The following is a 19,180-nucleotide window of genomic DNA, read 5'->3' on the forward strand; positions in this document are numbered from 1 at the left end:
TTGATTAAAAAAAAAGCAACGAAAAGTGCCATAACAAAATATAAAGACAATAAAAATAATTTAAAACATACAAAATAAATACATTTAAGCAACACATGCCATTCAAAGAGTCTCCTGAAATAACGCTGACAGACATGTTCACTCCTACCCACACACCATAAACAATCCTGACCTTAAGTGCTTGAGGTGGTCTCATACCGCACAACAGTAAAGGACAACAATAAGGTAGCTCGGATTTTCCTTAAAAAATATAATTCGATGTAAAAAATAAAACATCTCCCCCTGCATCGTAGATGTTTTGGGTGGACTATAGAGTTGGGCACGCCACTTCTTTCCTCTACTACAGTAGTGTCAGTACTCAGTAGCGAGCCTGGGACTTCTCAGCCAGGATGGCTGCAGCCAGCTGCTGGGCGTCCATCACGTGGGGGTTCCTCTCCATCACCACCTTCACCAGCTCTGGAGGAAAGATGTTACATAGGTTGACAAACACCTTATCCCTCACGTCCTGGCATCTTCCCCCCTGGTGCTGGGGGTCCATGGAGGGGTGGGGTGGAGGATGGGAGGAGGAAGGGGGTTGAGGATGGGGCGAGTGTGTCCCCCTGGGCCAGGAAGAGTGCCAGGGTTGTTTGTGGCCCTCAGGCTGGGACTGGAAGTTGAAGGCCTCGTAGCAGGGCTGGAGGAGCTGCTGGTAGTGGGGGTCCCAGCTGGCCAGCCGCTGCTCCTGTCCCATCCCAGGGTAGGTCCTCCTGGGGCGGACAGGGGAGTGCTCGTAGAGCCGGGAGTTCTGGAGGCTGTTGTTGTCCTGCCAGGTGGAGCCCCCCAGGTTATGCCCCAGAGTTGAGCTGTGAGAGTGGCAGTGGGGGCTGGAGGTCTGGGGTGGAGGTTGGGGAGGGTAGTCCTCAGAACAGCCAGAGCTGCTCCCCACAGATGGGTGCTGAAGATGGGGAGAAAGGTAGGTAAGATGGGCCTTGAAGTGGTGAAGGGAGGAGGGATGATCCTCCAAGCTGAAAACCTGTGGTATCCCCATGCTCTGAGCTAGGGGGTAGCTATGGTGGGAGCCTCCATGTGGGTGCAGGGTCAGACCAGGGGGTGGGTGGTTGGTGTGGTGTGGGTAGCGGCTGGAGCAGTGATGGTGGTCGTGATGGGGGTGGTGGCATTTGAGGCCATCCTCCAGCAGGGGGTCAGGGGAGAAGGAGTCAGAGCTCATGCTGCCCTCGCTGCTGCAGTCAGATGCCAGCAAGCCCGTCCGTAGGTCAGTTGGGAACAGCCGCTCGGGGCTCCGTGGCACCACCAGGTTTAGGCTGGAGTACGCCCTCATTAGGGAGTTGTAGCCCAGCTTTGGGGACTCACAGGTGGGATATGACTCAGAGTGACCAAGCCCCAACAGCCCTGGAGCTTTGCAGGAGCCGTTCCTCCCTGCGTTGTGGTCCCTCCAATCCTGCAGAGAGAAGCCTTGGCTGGAAGGAGGACCCCCAGGGGCAGGGACCAGGAGGTTGTTGCTACAGCTGCTGCTACTGCTGCTGCTACTACCTCTGCGGGCCTCTGCTTTGGTCCTCCCGCCCAGCCGCTCCTCCAGGAGGTCGTTGTAGGAGGGGGTGCACAGCCCGGGGTCCGACCGCCTCTTTGGGGCGGCTTGGTGGGGTTCTGGGAGCCCGTCTGCACTGGAGCTGCTGGACATGCTGTGGCTCTTCACCAGCAGAGCAGAGCCCAGGCTCTTGGAGGAAGAGGTGGAGGAGGAAGAGGAGTTCTTGGCACTGGCACGCAGCTCGTCGGCCACAGAGCGCTGGGGCTGACTGCCTCTCTCAGGGTGGTAGAATTTACACTTGTGGCCGTAAGTGCACTTCTTCCCTTTAGAGAATACAGGGTGGTTAACTCTCAATCATGAGACAAGCCAGAGGAGGCTGGATGAATAATGTATAAGAGGATGGCTAGGTGTTACCATAGGGGCAGGGCTGCTTCCTGTGTTCTGGGATCACTTGTCTCTTCCTCAGGAAGTTCTCCAGACTGGGGCCATGGCGACCCAGAGGATCATCAGGAGGCATGAACCTGGACACACAACCACATACCAGACACACAGTCAGATAACCACTCAACATCCACATATCAATCCCCGGGGGAAAACAACTCCAGATACTAATAGTTATAGGCTTGGTGGGACCTTACTTGTCATTGACGAATGAGTACATGAGCAGCCGCTCGTCAATGAACTTCTTCCACTCTGTCTTCTCATTGGCCAGGTCCCGGTAGTTGTCGTTAGAGACGATGATGCCGTCAGACTCGTAGGCCAGCTTGACGATGAAGCGGTCGTCATAGCAGACCACCCGGCGGCCCTGGACCCGACGAGACGGAGTGAACACCAGGATCTTGTCTTTCTCCAGACGTCGCAATATCTCCTGGTCTAGAGAGAGAAGAGAGGGGGGGAACAGGAAGAAAGGGCGAGAGACAGATAGAGAGAGACGGGGTATGCATTTTGCCGGCAGGAATATACCTGACACCTGCAGTGTATTTGTATTTGGAGATCTGGGTAAGGGTAAGACATGTAAAACCAATGAATTCATGAGCCAAGCCCTCCAGCATTTAAGGTGTGTGTGTGTCTCTTCTTAAAAATATTTAAAACCAGGCTCTACTTTTGCCTTTAGAAAAGATTAATGTAATTTCCACCAATATGAAAATCAGACATGATATCGGTTAAATGTTAAACAAGTATATACAGTCTAGAGTGGCAACAGGGTTGTTCTTGAATTGAGTTGTCATTTGCGTCACACGCCTTTGCAACCATGAAAAACACTTAAAAATTACAAAGAGTTTCTCATCATACATGTTTTTGTTTATATTGAATGTAATACAAGTCTTTATACTGCAAAACATTTGATTAATTGTTTAAAGTTCTTAGGGCAAGCAAATTGGCTTGTTTCAGTAGTAATGAGTAGAGTTGTAGTGACATGTTTTGGACATTTTTAGATATCTATCTATAGTTTTGAATGTAAACGAAAAGAAAGTACCCACTGGTCAAAAACTGTTTCGATCAAGAGTTTCCACGTCATTTCAACCCCAAAATTTTATGGGATGACATTGAATCAACATGGAAAACTGATTGAATTTGCAAAAGACATCAGCATAAGAGAATTTCGTGTTTTTTTCACCCAGCTTTTAACCTAAATCCAATTACAGGGTGACATTTTGGTTGATTTCACGTTGAATTCACATTAGTTGACAACTCAACAAAATGTAAATCAAAACTACAGTAGACGTTGAACTGATGTCTGTGCCCAGTAGGTAAGTACTAGAAAGTCAACGACTATAACATGTGTACCTAAGGGCTCTACTCAATCTGTATCGCTGAAGTGTTACAGATTGCAAGCTAGAAATGCAAAAGTCATTTCAGATTGAGCCAACATACCTGTAGACCTATGCAGCGTTTACTGCATGCAGCATATCGTGGGAACATTGCCTTTAAATTTCAATTAAGCTGTGATGCTGAACTTCCACCATACAGATCGAATAGAGCCATGCATTTTATGTCATTGGTGTTAGTAATTACAAAGACAAGGACCTTCAGCATTCCCTCCAGTGGCAAACTGTTATTGGGGTCTATATTTAGGAGAAAAAAAAATCTAATTAGCCGGGTTGCTGAGCACCGAATTACAAAGAAAACTGTAAATGTAATCCGTTACATTACCAACAAAAAATATTGTATGTCAGATTACAGATACTTTTTAAAAACTATTACTTCTAGGATTACTTTTAAATTTAGAAAGGATGTTTGCCCAAAGAATATTTAACTCCTTTCTGTTTTCTTAATGACATTCAAATCAGCATTGAAAAAAGGCACAAGTTTTGTTCCGGCTGAGCAAGTCTGACCACAAGTCAGAGACCACTATGCAGGGCTGGAACCAGAACAAATCAGTTGGACAGGCCTTTGATTTCTATAGGTGGGCACGTTTCTTTCACGGGACCTCCTATGTACGCTTGCATGTTCACAATTTTTTTAATGGGTGTTATAGTATTTGTATTTGTATTTATTAAGGATCCCCATTCCTGGGGTCCAGCAACATTAATGCAGCTAAATACAATTTAAAATATTATATGACATTACGTTTCATAACACTTTACCCAATACATTTAGTGTGTATCCTCAGGCACTCCACTATCATATATTTACAATACAACATCCATGTGTACGTGTGTGTATAGTATGTGTCTTATCATGTGTATGTGTGTCTGCGCCTGTGTGTGTCTTTTCACAGTCCCCGCTGTTCCATAAGGTGCATTTTTATCTTTTTTTTTTAGTAAAGACCATAGGCAGCTCGTGAGTTTCAAGTTTGGGGAAGCTTACAATTTATCCTAACATTTCAGCAGATTTGCGTGCCAGCTATGATTATTTATTATTATATGCACATTTTCGTGGAACAATTTCATTTTAGAAATATTGTTTTTGTTTCTCAACATCATTATCACGTGGTTAATCCTAAAAATCCGAAGTAAAGCGATAAAAATGTAAAAGTTAAAATGTAACTAAGGTGAGAGCACCAGCCTCTGCCATATGGACACATTGATGCACTGTGATCCGTTGGTGGCTAAAGAAATGAGCGCATAGAACTCAGAGAACTCAGAGCAGTAAGCCTAATACTTCTTCGTCAACAAAGTCAAATACATAGGCCTAAAGCCGACAAATAAAACCAGTAGAAAATTATTCACATTCATCCCTCTATTCCGCCTGTCTGCCTCCCTTTCTTTCTGTCTTGACTTGAGCTATTTATAGTGAAGTTCAACATTGTATCAAATCCTCAACTGGGTCAGCCCGAAGCTGTCACTAGCAAACATGCAACATTATATCAACTAGCCTATTCTGGGCCCTCAGAATTTCCAGCACCAGTGAGGTCGGGACAGACAGCTGTTTATGACATTTCCACTGGATATATGGAATCATCAAATCATTATATTTAGCTCTATCACACCCGAGACTTGATAATTATTGAGGCCGGAAGTGTTGAAAAGATTTTTAAAGTACTGAGGAACTATCAATCGCAATGAATGTTAAAAATAACTGACTTTGTTGACTTACTGTGTGAGGTGAAGTCAAAATGACTGAGAAGCTCAACTTATTAGTGGTGGACGTGGTGAATTATAACAATCACAAATCAGACATTGCCAAATGGGAGCTTTCCTACTTTTGCACGCAGAAGGCCAGGTAGGCCTACTTCTGTGTGTGCTCAGGCGTGCTCAGACACATGTTCATTGCTCACATGGAGTACTACAAACAATAGACAATGAACAAACAAATTTACAAAACTCATAATGGTTAAACTTGTTTCTCACAATTGTGGCAGGTTATAAACTCCATGAACAACGTTTCCAGTCTGAGAATGAGAACGATAAATGACAGTAAATAATACATGCATTAACAGAAATTAATGTAACCAAATGATGGGGGATGAACGGTACGTTTATTAGACCTACTGGTGATATATGTAAGGGGAAATTGATAAAAATCAAAGGGCAAACAATTCACACAATGAATGCCCAAGAATTGGCAGGAGACAACTGAGTGCTTGCATTCTGGAGAGAGACACGCCAGATAATTACCACACACACCTCCCCTTCTTCTTGTTGCAACATTTTAAGTTATACTCCAGACACATTATCCTCACACATATTTTAGATACTTATCACTGAAAGCCGCAACTCAATCAGCTAGACTTATTGCCATGCACAACACCCAAATTGCGGGCTTCCCAAATATGCATAGGCCTACACACTTGTGATTTGAAACAATCCACAGCCAATTAAAAAATAAGCTAACGATCATCTGTGGCTAAATCATGCTCCCTGGTGAAGTATTTTGAATTATATTATTTAGATAGGAGTAATTATAGCCTATCATTTTTGTCATAACATCAATTTACTTTATGGGAATCCAGCATCCTAACAATGCACTGTGATCCTGCCAACTTTCATTTCCAATTTGCAAGAGGCTGAAACCAGAGATCTGTATATAATGACGAGATGATGTCTCCTCCCTAACAATTGGAGTCTTTGTACCAAAAGCGGAAGGCAGGCGACAAGCTTAAGTGTCCAAATTATGCCCATAGAAACGCATTGGGCTTACTCTGCACAGATTTTGGCGAGAGTGAGCCATCTCGTTTCGCCTCTTCCTCTCTACTGAAACTATGTCACCGGAGAAAGTATCCAAGCATGTGAAACAGCCCCCCTCTATATTTAGCCCATGTATCTCATGTTGTCTGGACAGAAATACACTGAACAAAAATATAAATACAACATGCAATCATTTGAAATATTTTACTGAGTTACAGTTCATAGAAGGAAATCAGTCAATTGAAATGAATAAATTAGGCCCTAATCTCTGGATTTCACATGACTGGGCAGTGGCACAGCCACTTGGGAGCCAGGCCAACCCACTGGGGAGCCAGGCCCAGTCAATTCAGAATGAGTCTTTCCCGACAACATTTATTACAGACAGAAATACTTGTGAGTTTCATCTCCGGGTGGCTGGTCTCAGATGATCTCGCAGGTGAATAAGCCATATGTGGAGGTCCTGGGCTGGCGTGGTTACATATGGTCTGCGGTTGTGAGGCCGGTTGGACGTACTGCCAAATTCTCTAAAACGACGTTGGAAGCGGTATATGGTAGAAAAATTAACATTCAATTATTTGGCAACAGCTCTGTTGGACATTCCTGTACTCAGCATGCCAATTACACGCTCCCTTAAAAATTGAGACATCTGTGGCATTGTGTTGTGTGACAAAACTGCACATTAGATTTCCCTTTTATTGTACCCAGCACAAAGTGCCCCTGTGTAATGATCATGCCTCTTGACGCTAGGGGTCAGATTTTTATTTTTATTTTTTAAATAACGTTCCCAAGGTAAACGGACTATTTCTCAGGTCCAGATCGTAGAATATGCATATAATTTACAGATGAGGATAGAAAACACTCCAAAGTTTCCAAAACTGTCAAAATATTGTCTGTGAGTATAACAAAACTGATTCTGCAGGCGAAAACCTGAGGAAATCTAACCCGGAAGTGATTTTTTTTTTTTTTTAATCTGTATTTCCTGGCCCGTCTTTCTTCCATTTAAAGGGGTATCAACCAGATTCCTTTTCCAATGGCTTCCTCCGGCTGTGACCAGGCTTTAGACATAGTTTCAGGCTTTTATTTTGAAAAATGAGCGAGATTTTTCAAAACTAGTCAGGTGTCCTCTGAATAGTTCCTGCGCGAGAGGGGTAGCTCTTCATTTTCTGTCTTTTATTGAATAGGTTACGGTCCAGTTGAAATATTATCGATTATGTTTGTTAAAAACAACCTGAGGATTGATTATAACAAACATTTGACATGTTTCTACGAACATTACGGATACTTTTTGGAATTTTCGTCGAACGGAACGAGGCTTTGGCTTTCTGAATATAACGCGCAACACAAATGGCGTTTTTTTGTTATAAAAGTAATATTTATCGAACAAAAATAACATTTGTTGTGTAACTGGGAGACTCGTGAGTGCAAACATCCGAAGATTATCAAAGGTAAGCGATTAATTTTATTGCTTTTCTGACTTTCGTGACCATGCTAATTTGGGGCTAGCTGTTGTAGCATTGATTGATACACTCACAAAAGCTTGGATTGCTTTCGCTGCAAAGCATATTTTCAAAATCTGACACGATAGGTGGATTAACAACAAGCTAAGCTGTGTTTTGGTATATTTCACTTGTGATTGCATGATTATAAATATTGTTAGTAATATTTTGCGCCCTGCAATTCAGCGGTTGTTTAAGGAAAATGATCCCACTAAAGGGATCCGTAGCGCAGAGAAGTTAATCAGCTTATTGATATGCCACACCTGTCAGGTGGACAGATTATCTTGGCCAAGGAGAAATGCTCACTAACAGGGATGTAAACATATCTGTGCACAAAATTTGAAAGAGATTAGCTTTTTCTGCGATCTTTTAGTTCAGCTCATGAAACATGGGACCAACACATTACATGTTGCATTTATATTTTTGTTCCGTATAGTATGACATGCCATACTGTTTTGGTCCAGACAGCATCAGATACATGATCTACACATACTGAGAGAGAGGGCGCTGTCTCGCTCGCTCGGATGCTTTAACTGAGATTAATGCGTCTTCCTGTCTGCACACGTTTGAAGCGCGTAAAAATTGTCTGTTCTCGGTTGCAACACTGATTACCGTATTCCAAACTGCCTCTGGAAACAACTTCAGCATAGTAACTGTTCTTCGGGAGCTTCATGAAATGGGTTTCCATGGGCGAGCAGCTGCACACCAGCCTAAGTTTACCATGCGCAATATCAAGCGTCATCCGGAGTGGTGTAAAGCTCACCTCCATTGGGCTCTGGAGCAGTGGAAACACGTTCTCTGGAGTGATGAATCACGCTTCACCATCTGGGAGTCCGACGGACAAATCTGGGCTTGGCGGATGCCAGGCGAATGCTAGCTATCCGAATGCATAATGCCAACTGTAAAGTTTAGTAGAGGAGGAATATTGGTCTTGTGCAGTTTTTCATGGTTCGGGCTAGACCATTTAGTTCCAGTGAATGGAAATCTTAACACTACAGCATACAATGACATTCTAGAGGATTCTGTGCTTCCAACTTTGTGGCAACAGTTTGTGGAAGGCCCTTTCCTGTTTCATTGTGACAATGACTCCGTGCAAAAAGGGAGGTCCATACAGAAATGTTTTTTCGAGATCAGTTTGGAAGAACTTGACTGGCCTGCACAGAGCCCTGACCTCAACGCCATAAAACACAGACTGCGAGCCAGGCCTAATCGCCCAACATCAGTGCCCAACCTCAGTAATGCTTTTGTGGCTGAATGGAAGCAAGTCCCGGCAGCAATGTTCGAACATCCAGTGCAAAGCCTTCCCAGAAGAGAGGAGGCTGTTATAGCAGCAAAGGGGGGAACAACTCCATGTTAATGCCCATGATTTTGGAATGAGATGTTCGATGAGCAGGTGTTCACATACTTTTGGCCATGTGGTGTATCACAGGCCTATTATAGGCTACATAACACATTGGTATTGGTATTTGGTATTTTATTAGGATCCCCATATTAGGATCCACATTAGCTGTTGCAAAAGCAGCAGCTACTCTTCATGGGGTCCACACAAAACATGAAACATGACATATTGTAATACAGAACATTAATAGACAACAGCTGAAAGACAGAACTACATAAAACAAAATTAAATACAAAAGGCACACCTAGCCTACATATCAATACACACACACAAACTAACTACTTCCGGCGCCGACAGAGATGGTCGCCTCGCTTCGCGTTCCTAGGAAACTATGCAGTATTTTGTTTTTTTACGTGTTATTTCTTACATTGGTACCCCAGGTTTCATTACATACAGTCGGGAGGAACTACTGAATATAAGAGCAACGTCAACTCACTATCATTACGACCAGGAATATGACTCTCCCGAAGCGGATCCTGTGTTTTGCCTTCCACCCAGTACAATGGATCGGATCCCAGCCGGCGACCCTAAACAACGACGCCGTAAAAGGGGCAAACGAAGCGGTCTTCTGGTCAGGCTCCGGAGAAGGGCACACCGCGCTCCACTCCCTAGCATACTACTCGCCAATGTCCAGTCTCTTGACAACAAGGTTGACGAAATCCGTGCAAGGCTAGCATTCCAGAGAGACATCAGAGACTGTAACGTTCTTTGCTTCACGGAAACATGGCTCACTCGAGAGACGCTAACGGAGTCGGTGCAGCCAGCTGGTTTCTTCACGCATCGCGCCGACAGAAACAAACATCTTTCTGGTACGAAGAGTGGCGGGGGGGTATGCCTTATGATTAACGAGACGTGGTGTGATCATAACAACATACAGGAACTCAAGTCATTCTGTTCACCTGACTTAGAATTCCTCACAATCAAATGTCGACCGCATTATCTACCAAGGGAATTCTCTTCGATTATAATCACAGCCGTATATATTCCCCCCCAAGCAGACACATCGATGGCCCTGAACGAACTTTATCTGACCCTCCAAACTCGTCATCAAGCTCGAGACCCTGGGTCTCGACCCCGCCCTGTGCAGCTGGGTACTGGACTACCTGACGGGCCGCCCCCAGGTGGTGAGGTTAGGTAACAACATCTCCACCCCGCTGATCCTCAACACTGGGGCCCCACAAGGGTGCGTTCTGAGCCCTCTCCTGTACTCCCTGTTCACCCACGACTGCGTGGCCATGCACGCCTCCAACTCAATCATCAAGTTTGCGGACGACACTACAGTGGTAGGCTTGATTACCAACAACGACGAGACGGCCTACAAGGAGGAGGTGAGGGCCCTCGGAGTGTGGTGTCAGGAAAATAACCTCACACTTGATTGTGGACTTCAGGAAACAGCAGAGGGAGCACCCCCCTATCCACATCAACGGGACAGTAGTGGAGAGGGTAGTCAGTTTTAAGTTCCTCGGCGTACACATCAAGGACAAACTGAATTGGTCCACCCACACAGACAGCGTTGTGAAGAAGGCGCAGCAGCGCCTCTTCAACCTCAGGAGGCTGAAGAATTCGGCTTGTCACCAAAAGCACTCACAAACTTCTACAGATGCACAATCGAGAGCATCCTGTCGGGCTGTATCACCGCCTGGTACGGCAAATGCTCCGCCCACAACCGTAAGGCTCTCCAGAGGGTAGTGAGGTCTGCACAACGCATCACCGGGGGCAAACTACCTGCCCTCCAGGAGACCTACACCACCCGATGTCACAGGAATGCCATAAAGATCATCAAGGACAACAACCACCTGAGCCACTGCCTATTCACCCCGCTATCATCCAGAAGGCGAGGTCAGTACAGGTGCATCAAAGCAGGGACCGAGAGACTGAAAAACAGCTTCTATCTCAAGGCCATCAGACTGTTAAACAGCCACCACTAACATTTAGTGGCTGCTGCCAACATACTGACTCAACTCCAGCCACTTTATTAATGGGAATTGATGGAAATTTATGTAAAAATATATCACTAGCCACTTTAAACAATGCCACTTAATATAATGTTTACATACCCTACATTACTCATCTCATATGTATATACTGTACTCTATATCATCTACTGCATCTTGCCATCTTTATGTAATACATGTATCACTAGCCACTTTAAACTATGCCACTTTATGTTTATATACCCTACATTACTCATCTCATATGGATATACTGTACTCTATACCATCTACTGCATCTTGCCTATGCCGTTCTGTACCATCACTCATTCATATATCTTTATTTACATATTCTTTATCCCTTTACACTTGTGTGTATAAGGTAGTAGTTGTGGAATTGTTAGGTTAGATTACTCGTTGGTTATTACTGCATTGTCGGAACTAGAAGCACAAGCATTTCGCTACACTCGCATTAACATCTGCTAACCATGTGTATGTGACAAATAAAATTTTATTTTATTTTATTTGACTATCTAGGTCAAATAATGAAGAGCAAAAAGTGCCACTCTGTTCTTGGTCAGCTGCAGCTTAACTAGTCTAGTTCTTTCCTTGCAGCACTCGACCACACGATTGGACAATAATCAAGATATTGCTTTTTGGAGTGTGGTGTGAAAAAAGCAGAGCATCTCTTTATTACGGACAGACCTCTCCCCATCTTTATGACCATTGAATCTATATGTTTTGACCATGACAGTTTACAATCTAAGGTAACACCAAGTAATTTAGTCTCCTCAACTTGTTCAACAGCCACACCATTCATTACCAGATTCAGCTGAGGTTTAGAACTTAGGGAATAATTTGTACCAAAAACAATGCTCTTAGTTTTAGAGATGTTCTGGACCAGTTTATTATTGGCCACCCATTCCAAAACAGACTGCAACTCTTTGTTAAGGGTTTCAGTGACTTCATTAGTTCTGGTTGCTGATGTCTATATAGTTGAGCATACATGGACACACATGCTATGTTGAATGCCAGTGGCAGGTCATTGGTAAAAATAGAAAAGAGCAGAGGGCCTAGAGAGCTGCCCTGCGGTACACCACACTTTACATGTTTGACATTAGAGAAGCTTCCATTAAAGAAAACCCTTTGAGTTATTTTAGATAGATAGCTCTAAATCCATGATATTGCAGGGGTTGAAAAGCCATAACTCATATGTTTTTTCAACAACAGGTTATGGTGAATAACATCAAAGGCTGCACTGAAATCTAACAGTACAGCTCCCACAATCTTCTTGTTAACTATTTCTTTCAACCAATCATCAGTAATGTGTGTCAGTGTAGTACATGTTGAGTGCCCTTCTCTATAAGCATGCAGAAAATCTGTAGTTAATTTGTTTACAGAGAAATATCATTGTATTTGGTCAAACACAATTTTTTCCAACAGTTTGCTAAGAGCTGGCAGCAAGCTTATAGGTCTGCTGTTAGAACCATTAAAGGCCGCTTTATCACTCTTGGGTAGCGTAATTACTTTGGCTTCCCTCCGGGCCTGAGGACAAAGACTTTCCTCTAGGCTCAGATTAAAGATATGACTATAGAGTCAGCTACCATCCTCAGTAGCTTTCCATCTAAGTTGTAAATGCCAGGAGGTTGTCATTATTGATCGATAACAAACAAAAAATCTGCCTCTCCCACACTAACTTTACAAAATTCCAACTTTCTTTTTTATGCATGAATACAATGGCTCACTGTTCATTGTTGGCATTTCCTGCCTAAGTTTGCCCACTTTGCCAATGAAGTAATCATTAAAATTATTGGCAACATCAAATGGTTTTGTGATGAATAAGCCATCAGATTCGATGAAAGATGGAGTTGAATTTGTATTTCTGCCCATAATTTTATTTAAAGTACTCCAAAGTTTTTTCCATCATTCTTTATATCATTGATCTTGGCTTCACAATACAGTTTCTTCTTATTTTTGTTAAGTTGAGTCACATCATTACCAAAAGTTTAGGGGGTAGATCAGCTTTAATATTGCAGATAGATTGTAGCTTCCATCAATGTTATTGTCTGCATCACTTCCAATCCCCCATATATATATATATATATATATATATATATATATATATATATATATTTATATACATATACATACATACAGATACATACAGATATAAATACATACATATACACATGCACACATACATACAGTATAAATACATATACATACTGTATACATATCTTAAAAAATATATATATTTCCTTTACTACCCTCCAACCCTACCCCCCTCCCCCAATTGGAGCAAATAGTGAAAAACAAAGCTTAGGCATACTATATACATACTATATACATTTTATGGACACAGCCAATTTTACAATGGCTTTATTTTGTTTGTTTTTACTCTTGTCCTTCCTCTACCCTCAACCTCTCCCATTTATTTATGATGACGATCCGTTTTGATTTCTATTTGCCATATCTTTCAAACTGTGCTCTTACAAAAAGTTTCTTAACCTATATAGGTTTAATAGGGCACAGTATGTTTTACATTAGTAATCTTGTTGTTATTAGTTGTTATTAATCCCAACCTTCAGCTCCATTCAACCCCTCCCATCTATCTCTTAACACCATCCACATTGGATTTCTATTTGCCATATATTTTTCAACTGTGCTGTGATGTTTCACAAATGTTCTGAACTGTCTATTCTTATTGTTTCTACAGATTGTAAATTGAAAATACATTTTTTTGCTGAAAGTATTGTTATATTGTTGATCGATTGACTATGACTTTTCAGAAAGCCCAGTAGTGCTATCTGCAGGGTTAGCTCCAGGTAAATATTACAATTCTTCAGCCATTCCTGGACCTGTGACCAAAAACAAGCTACATATGGACAGTACCAAAACAAATGATCTAATGATTCTGCCTCTTCGCAGCAAAATCTGTAGAGCTGAAAAAGTTGTATCCCCATATAAATAACATTATATTGGTTGCAAAAATTCTGTATAATAATTAAAATTGAAAAATGTTCAGTTTTGAATCCAATGTCGTTTTGCGTCTAAGTTCATAAACCATGTGCCATGAAATTGGTACGTCAATCATATAGTTTTTCATTTCCACATCAATCCATGGTTAACAGTTCTATCAGTCCGTTTCTTAACAGGTGCATGTTTATCAATAATTGGAAGAAGCAATTTCATAAATTCATCAAGTGCAGCGTCTGGATGCTCCTTATTAATCACATCAGACAAACACATATTTTTAACATAATCCACATGAGTCACAGCAAAAAAAATTGTATGATCTCTTTTACACTATTTTGATCCAACTTTTGGAACTTTGGCTTTCCTGGATATAGACTATATTGTGATCACTGCATCAAATGGTTACGGATACAGCTTTAGAACTATGTTCTACAGTATTAGTAAAAATGTGATTGATACATGTGGATGATCTTGTTCCTGTAGTGTTTGTAAACACCCTGGTAGGTTGATTAATAACCTGAACCAGATTACAGGCACTGGTTATAGGGAGAAGCTTCCTCTTGACTGGACAGCTTGATGAAAACCAGTCAAAATGCAGGTATCCAAGAAAGTAGACTTCTGTGTTTACATCACATACACTATCAAGCATTTCACACATATTATTTAGATACTGACTGTTAGCACTTGGTGGCCTATAGCAACACCCCAAAAGAAAAGGCTTTGATGTGAAACACACTGCTGCTCTCTCATTTAGCTATTTGCGCCTTAGGGATTGTGGTTGTTGTGGATGGCTGTTCACAAATGTGAATATGTGTATTTTAACCCAATGATGGTTGAATTGAAGAAATATAAGCTGCCTATCAATCATTGTTTTTATGACCAGGGGTGTATTCATTACGGAAACCGTTTACCGTTTACCAAATCGAAGCAAACAGAGCAAAACAAGAGTTTCTATTGGACAAATTCAGGTTGGTCCCTCCACATTTCGTTCCATTTGCTTCCATTTAAGAAATGTTTTGCAACAGAATCAACGTAATGAATAGCCTACGACCCAGTGGACAGCCAGTGAAAAATGTTCTCTTGGAACAGCTGCATAGTATGGATCACAGCCTATGGAATAACAGTTTGAATTCCTCCCTTCTAAACTCCCTCGTGTTATTGTGCTCCATACTGTCAAAAACAAGTTTCATTTAAGAATGGGCTTTAGCCTATTGCTCAATCTCATTAATGCTGATTCAAAAATAAAATTCTATAAACCTTACTGACATTCTCAAACTTGCACACTTTTGATGGGATTAAAAGAGTAGTTTACTATTTTACAACTTGATGTTAGATGGTTCCTCACAATGAAAGTAGTCTATGGGCCAGGAGAATGGAACCTTTATTTAACTAGGCAAATCAGTTAAGAACAAATTCTTATTTACAATGACGACCTACCCCGGCCAAACCCGGACGACGCTGGGCCAATTGTGCACTGCCCTATGGGACTCCCAATCCCGGGCGGATGTGATACAGCCTGGATTCAAACCAGGGACTGTAGTGACGCCTCTTGCACTGAGATCCAGTGCCTTAGTCTGCTGCGCCACTCAGGAGAAACTGTAATCCATGGTTCAGTTTTCTTTAAACAGCCACTACAAACTAAAATAGTGAACTACTCCTTTAAACAGCCACTACAAACTAAAATAGTGAACTACTCATTTAAACAGCCATTACAAACTAAAATAGTGAACTACTCCTTTAAACAGCCATTACAAACTAAAAGTGAACTACTCCTTTAAACAGCCATTACAAACTAAAATAGTGAACTACTCCTTAAAAAAGCCATTACAAACTAAAATAGTGAACTACTCCTTTAAACAGCTGCAAATGATCACCAACAAAACATAAACAATAGGCCTATAGCAAATGCAACATATGGAATACATTTTTCACATGCAAATAGCACTTTTCTGTTGTGCTCAAAGCATGCCAATCTGAGAGCAATATTTATTTTTCAACTTGAAGCAATGAGCCCAATGAGTCCTCCATGACAAAAGAAATCATAAACAAAAGACTAGGCTAATTTGTCCTTAGTTTTTGGGTTATGCTCAGGTTAAACAATTTGTCTAATCAAGATTTCCATATTTCCAAGTCCTATTTTTGAAGATAAATGGCTATTAAATCAATTGGAATGACTGAAAATCTGACAGACTCTGTTGTTGTTTTTTATGTAAAGATATATCCTAATCATATTATTATATGTAGTAGACATCAATGGGTAAGTAGAAGCCTACATAACCAACAGATAAAGTAAAACGGAACATCCATTTATGGCCAGCTATGTAAACTCTAACATTGATTTATCTTGCAATAGATGTTCAATTGGTAGTATACATTTTTGTCTTATTCTAATGCCTCTTAAGCAGGTTGACATTTATTGGGATGAGTGATTTTTGCTAGATGGGCCAGCTGCAAAGTAAACATTTGCTATATTGTAAACATTTGTGAAAACAAAAATGTGCTTTTTGGTCTTAATTTAATGTTAGGCATTAGGGTTAGCAGTGTGGTTAAAGTTAGGGTTAGGGTTAGCTTTAAAATCAGATTTTATGACTTTGTGGCTGTGCCAGCTACTAACCTGCGCCTATTAAGAGGAAAGTAATCTAAAAGTAACTGATAGTAATCAGATTACGTTACTGAGTTTGTGTAATACAAAAATTACATTACTGATTAAAATTTTGGACAGGTAACTAACTAGTAACTGTAACAGATTCCATTTAGAAAGTAACCTACAGTACCAAATCTTAGACCATTTTGGTATGTCAGAATTTAAGGGATTCCATTGATCATTTGGTATGTCTAAATACAAAGATTCATTGGTGTTACTCCATTTAAATGAAGGGAAATTACATTGTGAGCAAAATGATTAATCATGTCGCTTTAGTAAATATTTTTTTCATGGTTAATGACCTTAAATTTGAGCCTCCTCAATTACCAAAAATGTATTATTGGTGTTATTGTCATTGATAGTTAAGAGAAGACCCAGATGTTGGGAGAAAGAGGTGATTTAGAACAGGTGTGAGGGTGGGGTTTGAACAAAATAAGGTGGTGTGGGTTTGGAGGGGGGATGTTGGGGGTGGACATGGAAGCGCTGGTTTACCTGTGATGAGGGCGTCCGGTCTGGACTGTTCCTTTCTCCAGGCGGGCACAAACACAGTGATGTCACGGTGACCACGCTGCAGGAACCAATCAACAGCCAGCTGGATGCCGTGACAGGAGAACACTTCCTTATTCCCATGACTGTGGAGAAACGCACACAAATTCATGATCATGACATGTGTTTTTGTTTATTTGTATAATACTATAGATCAAAAGAGCAGTGTATGAGGTCTTGCAGATAGAAAAGGAACCTGAGTAAAGTGTTTCTGAATGCAGCAGCAGTTTGTGTTGACTCACCTCATGGCTACATTACTCCCATCCACCACCACAGGCCTGATGTTCTCCTTGTCATCTAACAGCAGCTGGGAGGAGCAGTCCAGTCTGCAGGAGTCCAGAGAGGGGGAGGATAAGGAGGAGGAGGACGACTGGGATGCGGTAGAGTCCCCTGCCTCCTCCGTCTCTGTCCTGGTGCCTAGTTTGACCAGTTCTCCCAGTATGTCGTTGATGAGGGCGTCAGGCCCTAGCTTCCTCAGCACCAGCAAAACCAGCTCCTCAGAGTAGCCCAGCTTCAGGGCAAATTCCATCTTGGAGCGATACTCTGTGAGGGGGTCGGTGGGGAGTTTGGGGTCCCTAGGGGGGGGGCTTTGTGGCAGGCCCAGTCCAGTAGGGTGACAGGGGTGCGGATGGGGGGTCTCAGCGCCAGAACCAGAGCCATGGTGGACCCCCCGCTCATCTTCGCTGTCCGACGCAGCACTTTCTTCAGAGGAGTTACTGCTACTACTACTACTGCTGATGCTGCTATTACTGACACTGCTATGGGTGCCTCTCACCTGTGCCTCTTCCCCCTCCAAAACTCCTGAGTGGGTGCCGGCTGTGGCACTCAAGCTGGCCTGGCGGTCGGTGCCTTCCACATGGAGGTAGTCCAAATCCAGCCCCAGATTGAAGTTGTGGCCTGTTCCATCCTCCAGATGGTCCTTCAGGCCCATGAAGCCGTCTTATACATCCAGCCTCTGACCCCGGACCTCTGACCTCTGACCTCAGATGACCCTGGACAACCCCACTGTCACTGCTGCTAATGGGCTGCTCTCTGACCAATCCTGGGACGGAAGCCTGGTGGAGAGGGCTGGGAAAAAAAGTTACCCCATTGGTCAGACTGGTTTCCACATAGAAATCAGGAGAATTTTCTGTGTTTTTCTACCTGAACATTTCATAATGCTACAATTAGCCCCCAAGTGATTTAAGTCACATTTTCTAACTTGTTGAGCTACTTTATAACAGCCAGTGTCAATCACTGGACCCAGCCCTCCCCTCCAACACCCATGCTGCAGGAGGTAACCTTAAAAGTGGAACAAAATTGCTCTTAGTGAGTAACCTGAGCTGTAATAGAGCTTCTCAAGTATTAGGCTGAATGACACACCACAAGCATTTCCAAAATTGCATTTTTGCAGTGCTAAGCTCAGCCGTCAGAAAAGCTCTCAAACAACGTCGGTGATAACAACACACCGTGTCAAGACACAAACATAGCTGACTTGGCCCACAATAATATACTCTACATTGCACCTACACCCATACAGGAGAATGCCGTATGAATGCTTTTTTGGGGGGAACTCTTACCATCCACCACCTGATATTTAAACTAGGATCAGGTGTCGCTTGCAGTCCCAGCAGGGGTTTGTGATTGACTGAAACAGAGAAAGAACTGTTCTAATGGACCTGCCTCCTAGTTGTTCAGTGACCCCTTTAAAAAGGACATGTGTCCCAGCATCATCAGAGCACAGTGACACACTAATCTGGGGGCCCAGGGCTCCTGCTTTACAGGCATGGGCTTCACTTACTTCCTGTATTAAAATATATATTTCTACTGTATATCTAAGCATGTTATGTAGGCTAGGATGTGTGTGCTGTGTTCACTGTGTTGCAGACTAAGTGGAATGTGGACGGTAAGAGACAAGGGTGGAATGTGGACGGTAAGAGACAAGGGTGGAATGTGGACGGTAAGAGACAAGGGTGGAATGTGGACGGTAAGAGACAAGGGTGGAATGTGGACGGTAAGAGACAAGGGTGGAATGTGCTTTAGTCTATTTCCTCAATACACAGTGTTTAAAATTGTTTATAATAAGACATGAAAGGAAGAATCCCATGATATG

The 19,180-nt window shown here is 42.5% G+C and overlaps 1 protein-coding gene across 1 annotated transcript; it reads right to left on the bottom strand.

Moving 5' to 3' along the window:
• Positions 1–358: 358 nt before the first annotated feature.
• On the bottom strand, positions 359–18,019 carry LOC120064529 (probable ribonuclease ZC3H12C). The gene is made up of 5 exons (XM_039015139.1): positions 17,331–18,019; positions 17,035–17,174; positions 2,164–2,398; positions 1,940–2,046; positions 359–1,848 (listed from the first exon to the last, which is right to left on the bottom strand). The coding sequence occupies exons 1-5, from the start codon at positions 18,017–18,019 to the stop codon at positions 359–361; spliced, it is 2,661 nt and encodes an 886-aa protein (XP_038871067.1).
• Positions 18,020–19,180: the final 1,161 nt, after the last annotated feature.

This window comes from Salvelinus namaycush, chromosome 19, assembly GCF_016432855.1.
Source record: "Salvelinus namaycush isolate Seneca chromosome 19, SaNama_1.0, whole genome shotgun sequence".
Lineage (NCBI taxonomy): Eukaryota > Metazoa > Chordata > Actinopteri > Salmoniformes > Salmonidae > Salvelinus > Salvelinus namaycush.

What these genes read in the sequence shown, in the direction of transcription:
- LOC120064529 (XM_039015139.1), bottom strand. Translation starts at nt 18,019, where the DNA reads ATGGGCCTGAAGGACCATCTGGAGGATGGAACAGGCCACAACTTCAAT. An exon ending in GGGAGTAATGTAGCCATGAG is followed by an intron (nt 17,175 to 17,330) that starts GTGAGTCAACAC and finishes GTTTCTCCACAG; the next exon opens with TCATGGGAATAAGGAAGTGT. An exon ending in ACCGGACGCCCTCATCACAG is followed by an intron (nt 2,399 to 17,034) that starts GTAAACCAGCGC and finishes TTCTCTCTCTAG; the next exon opens with ACCAGGAGATATTGCGACGT.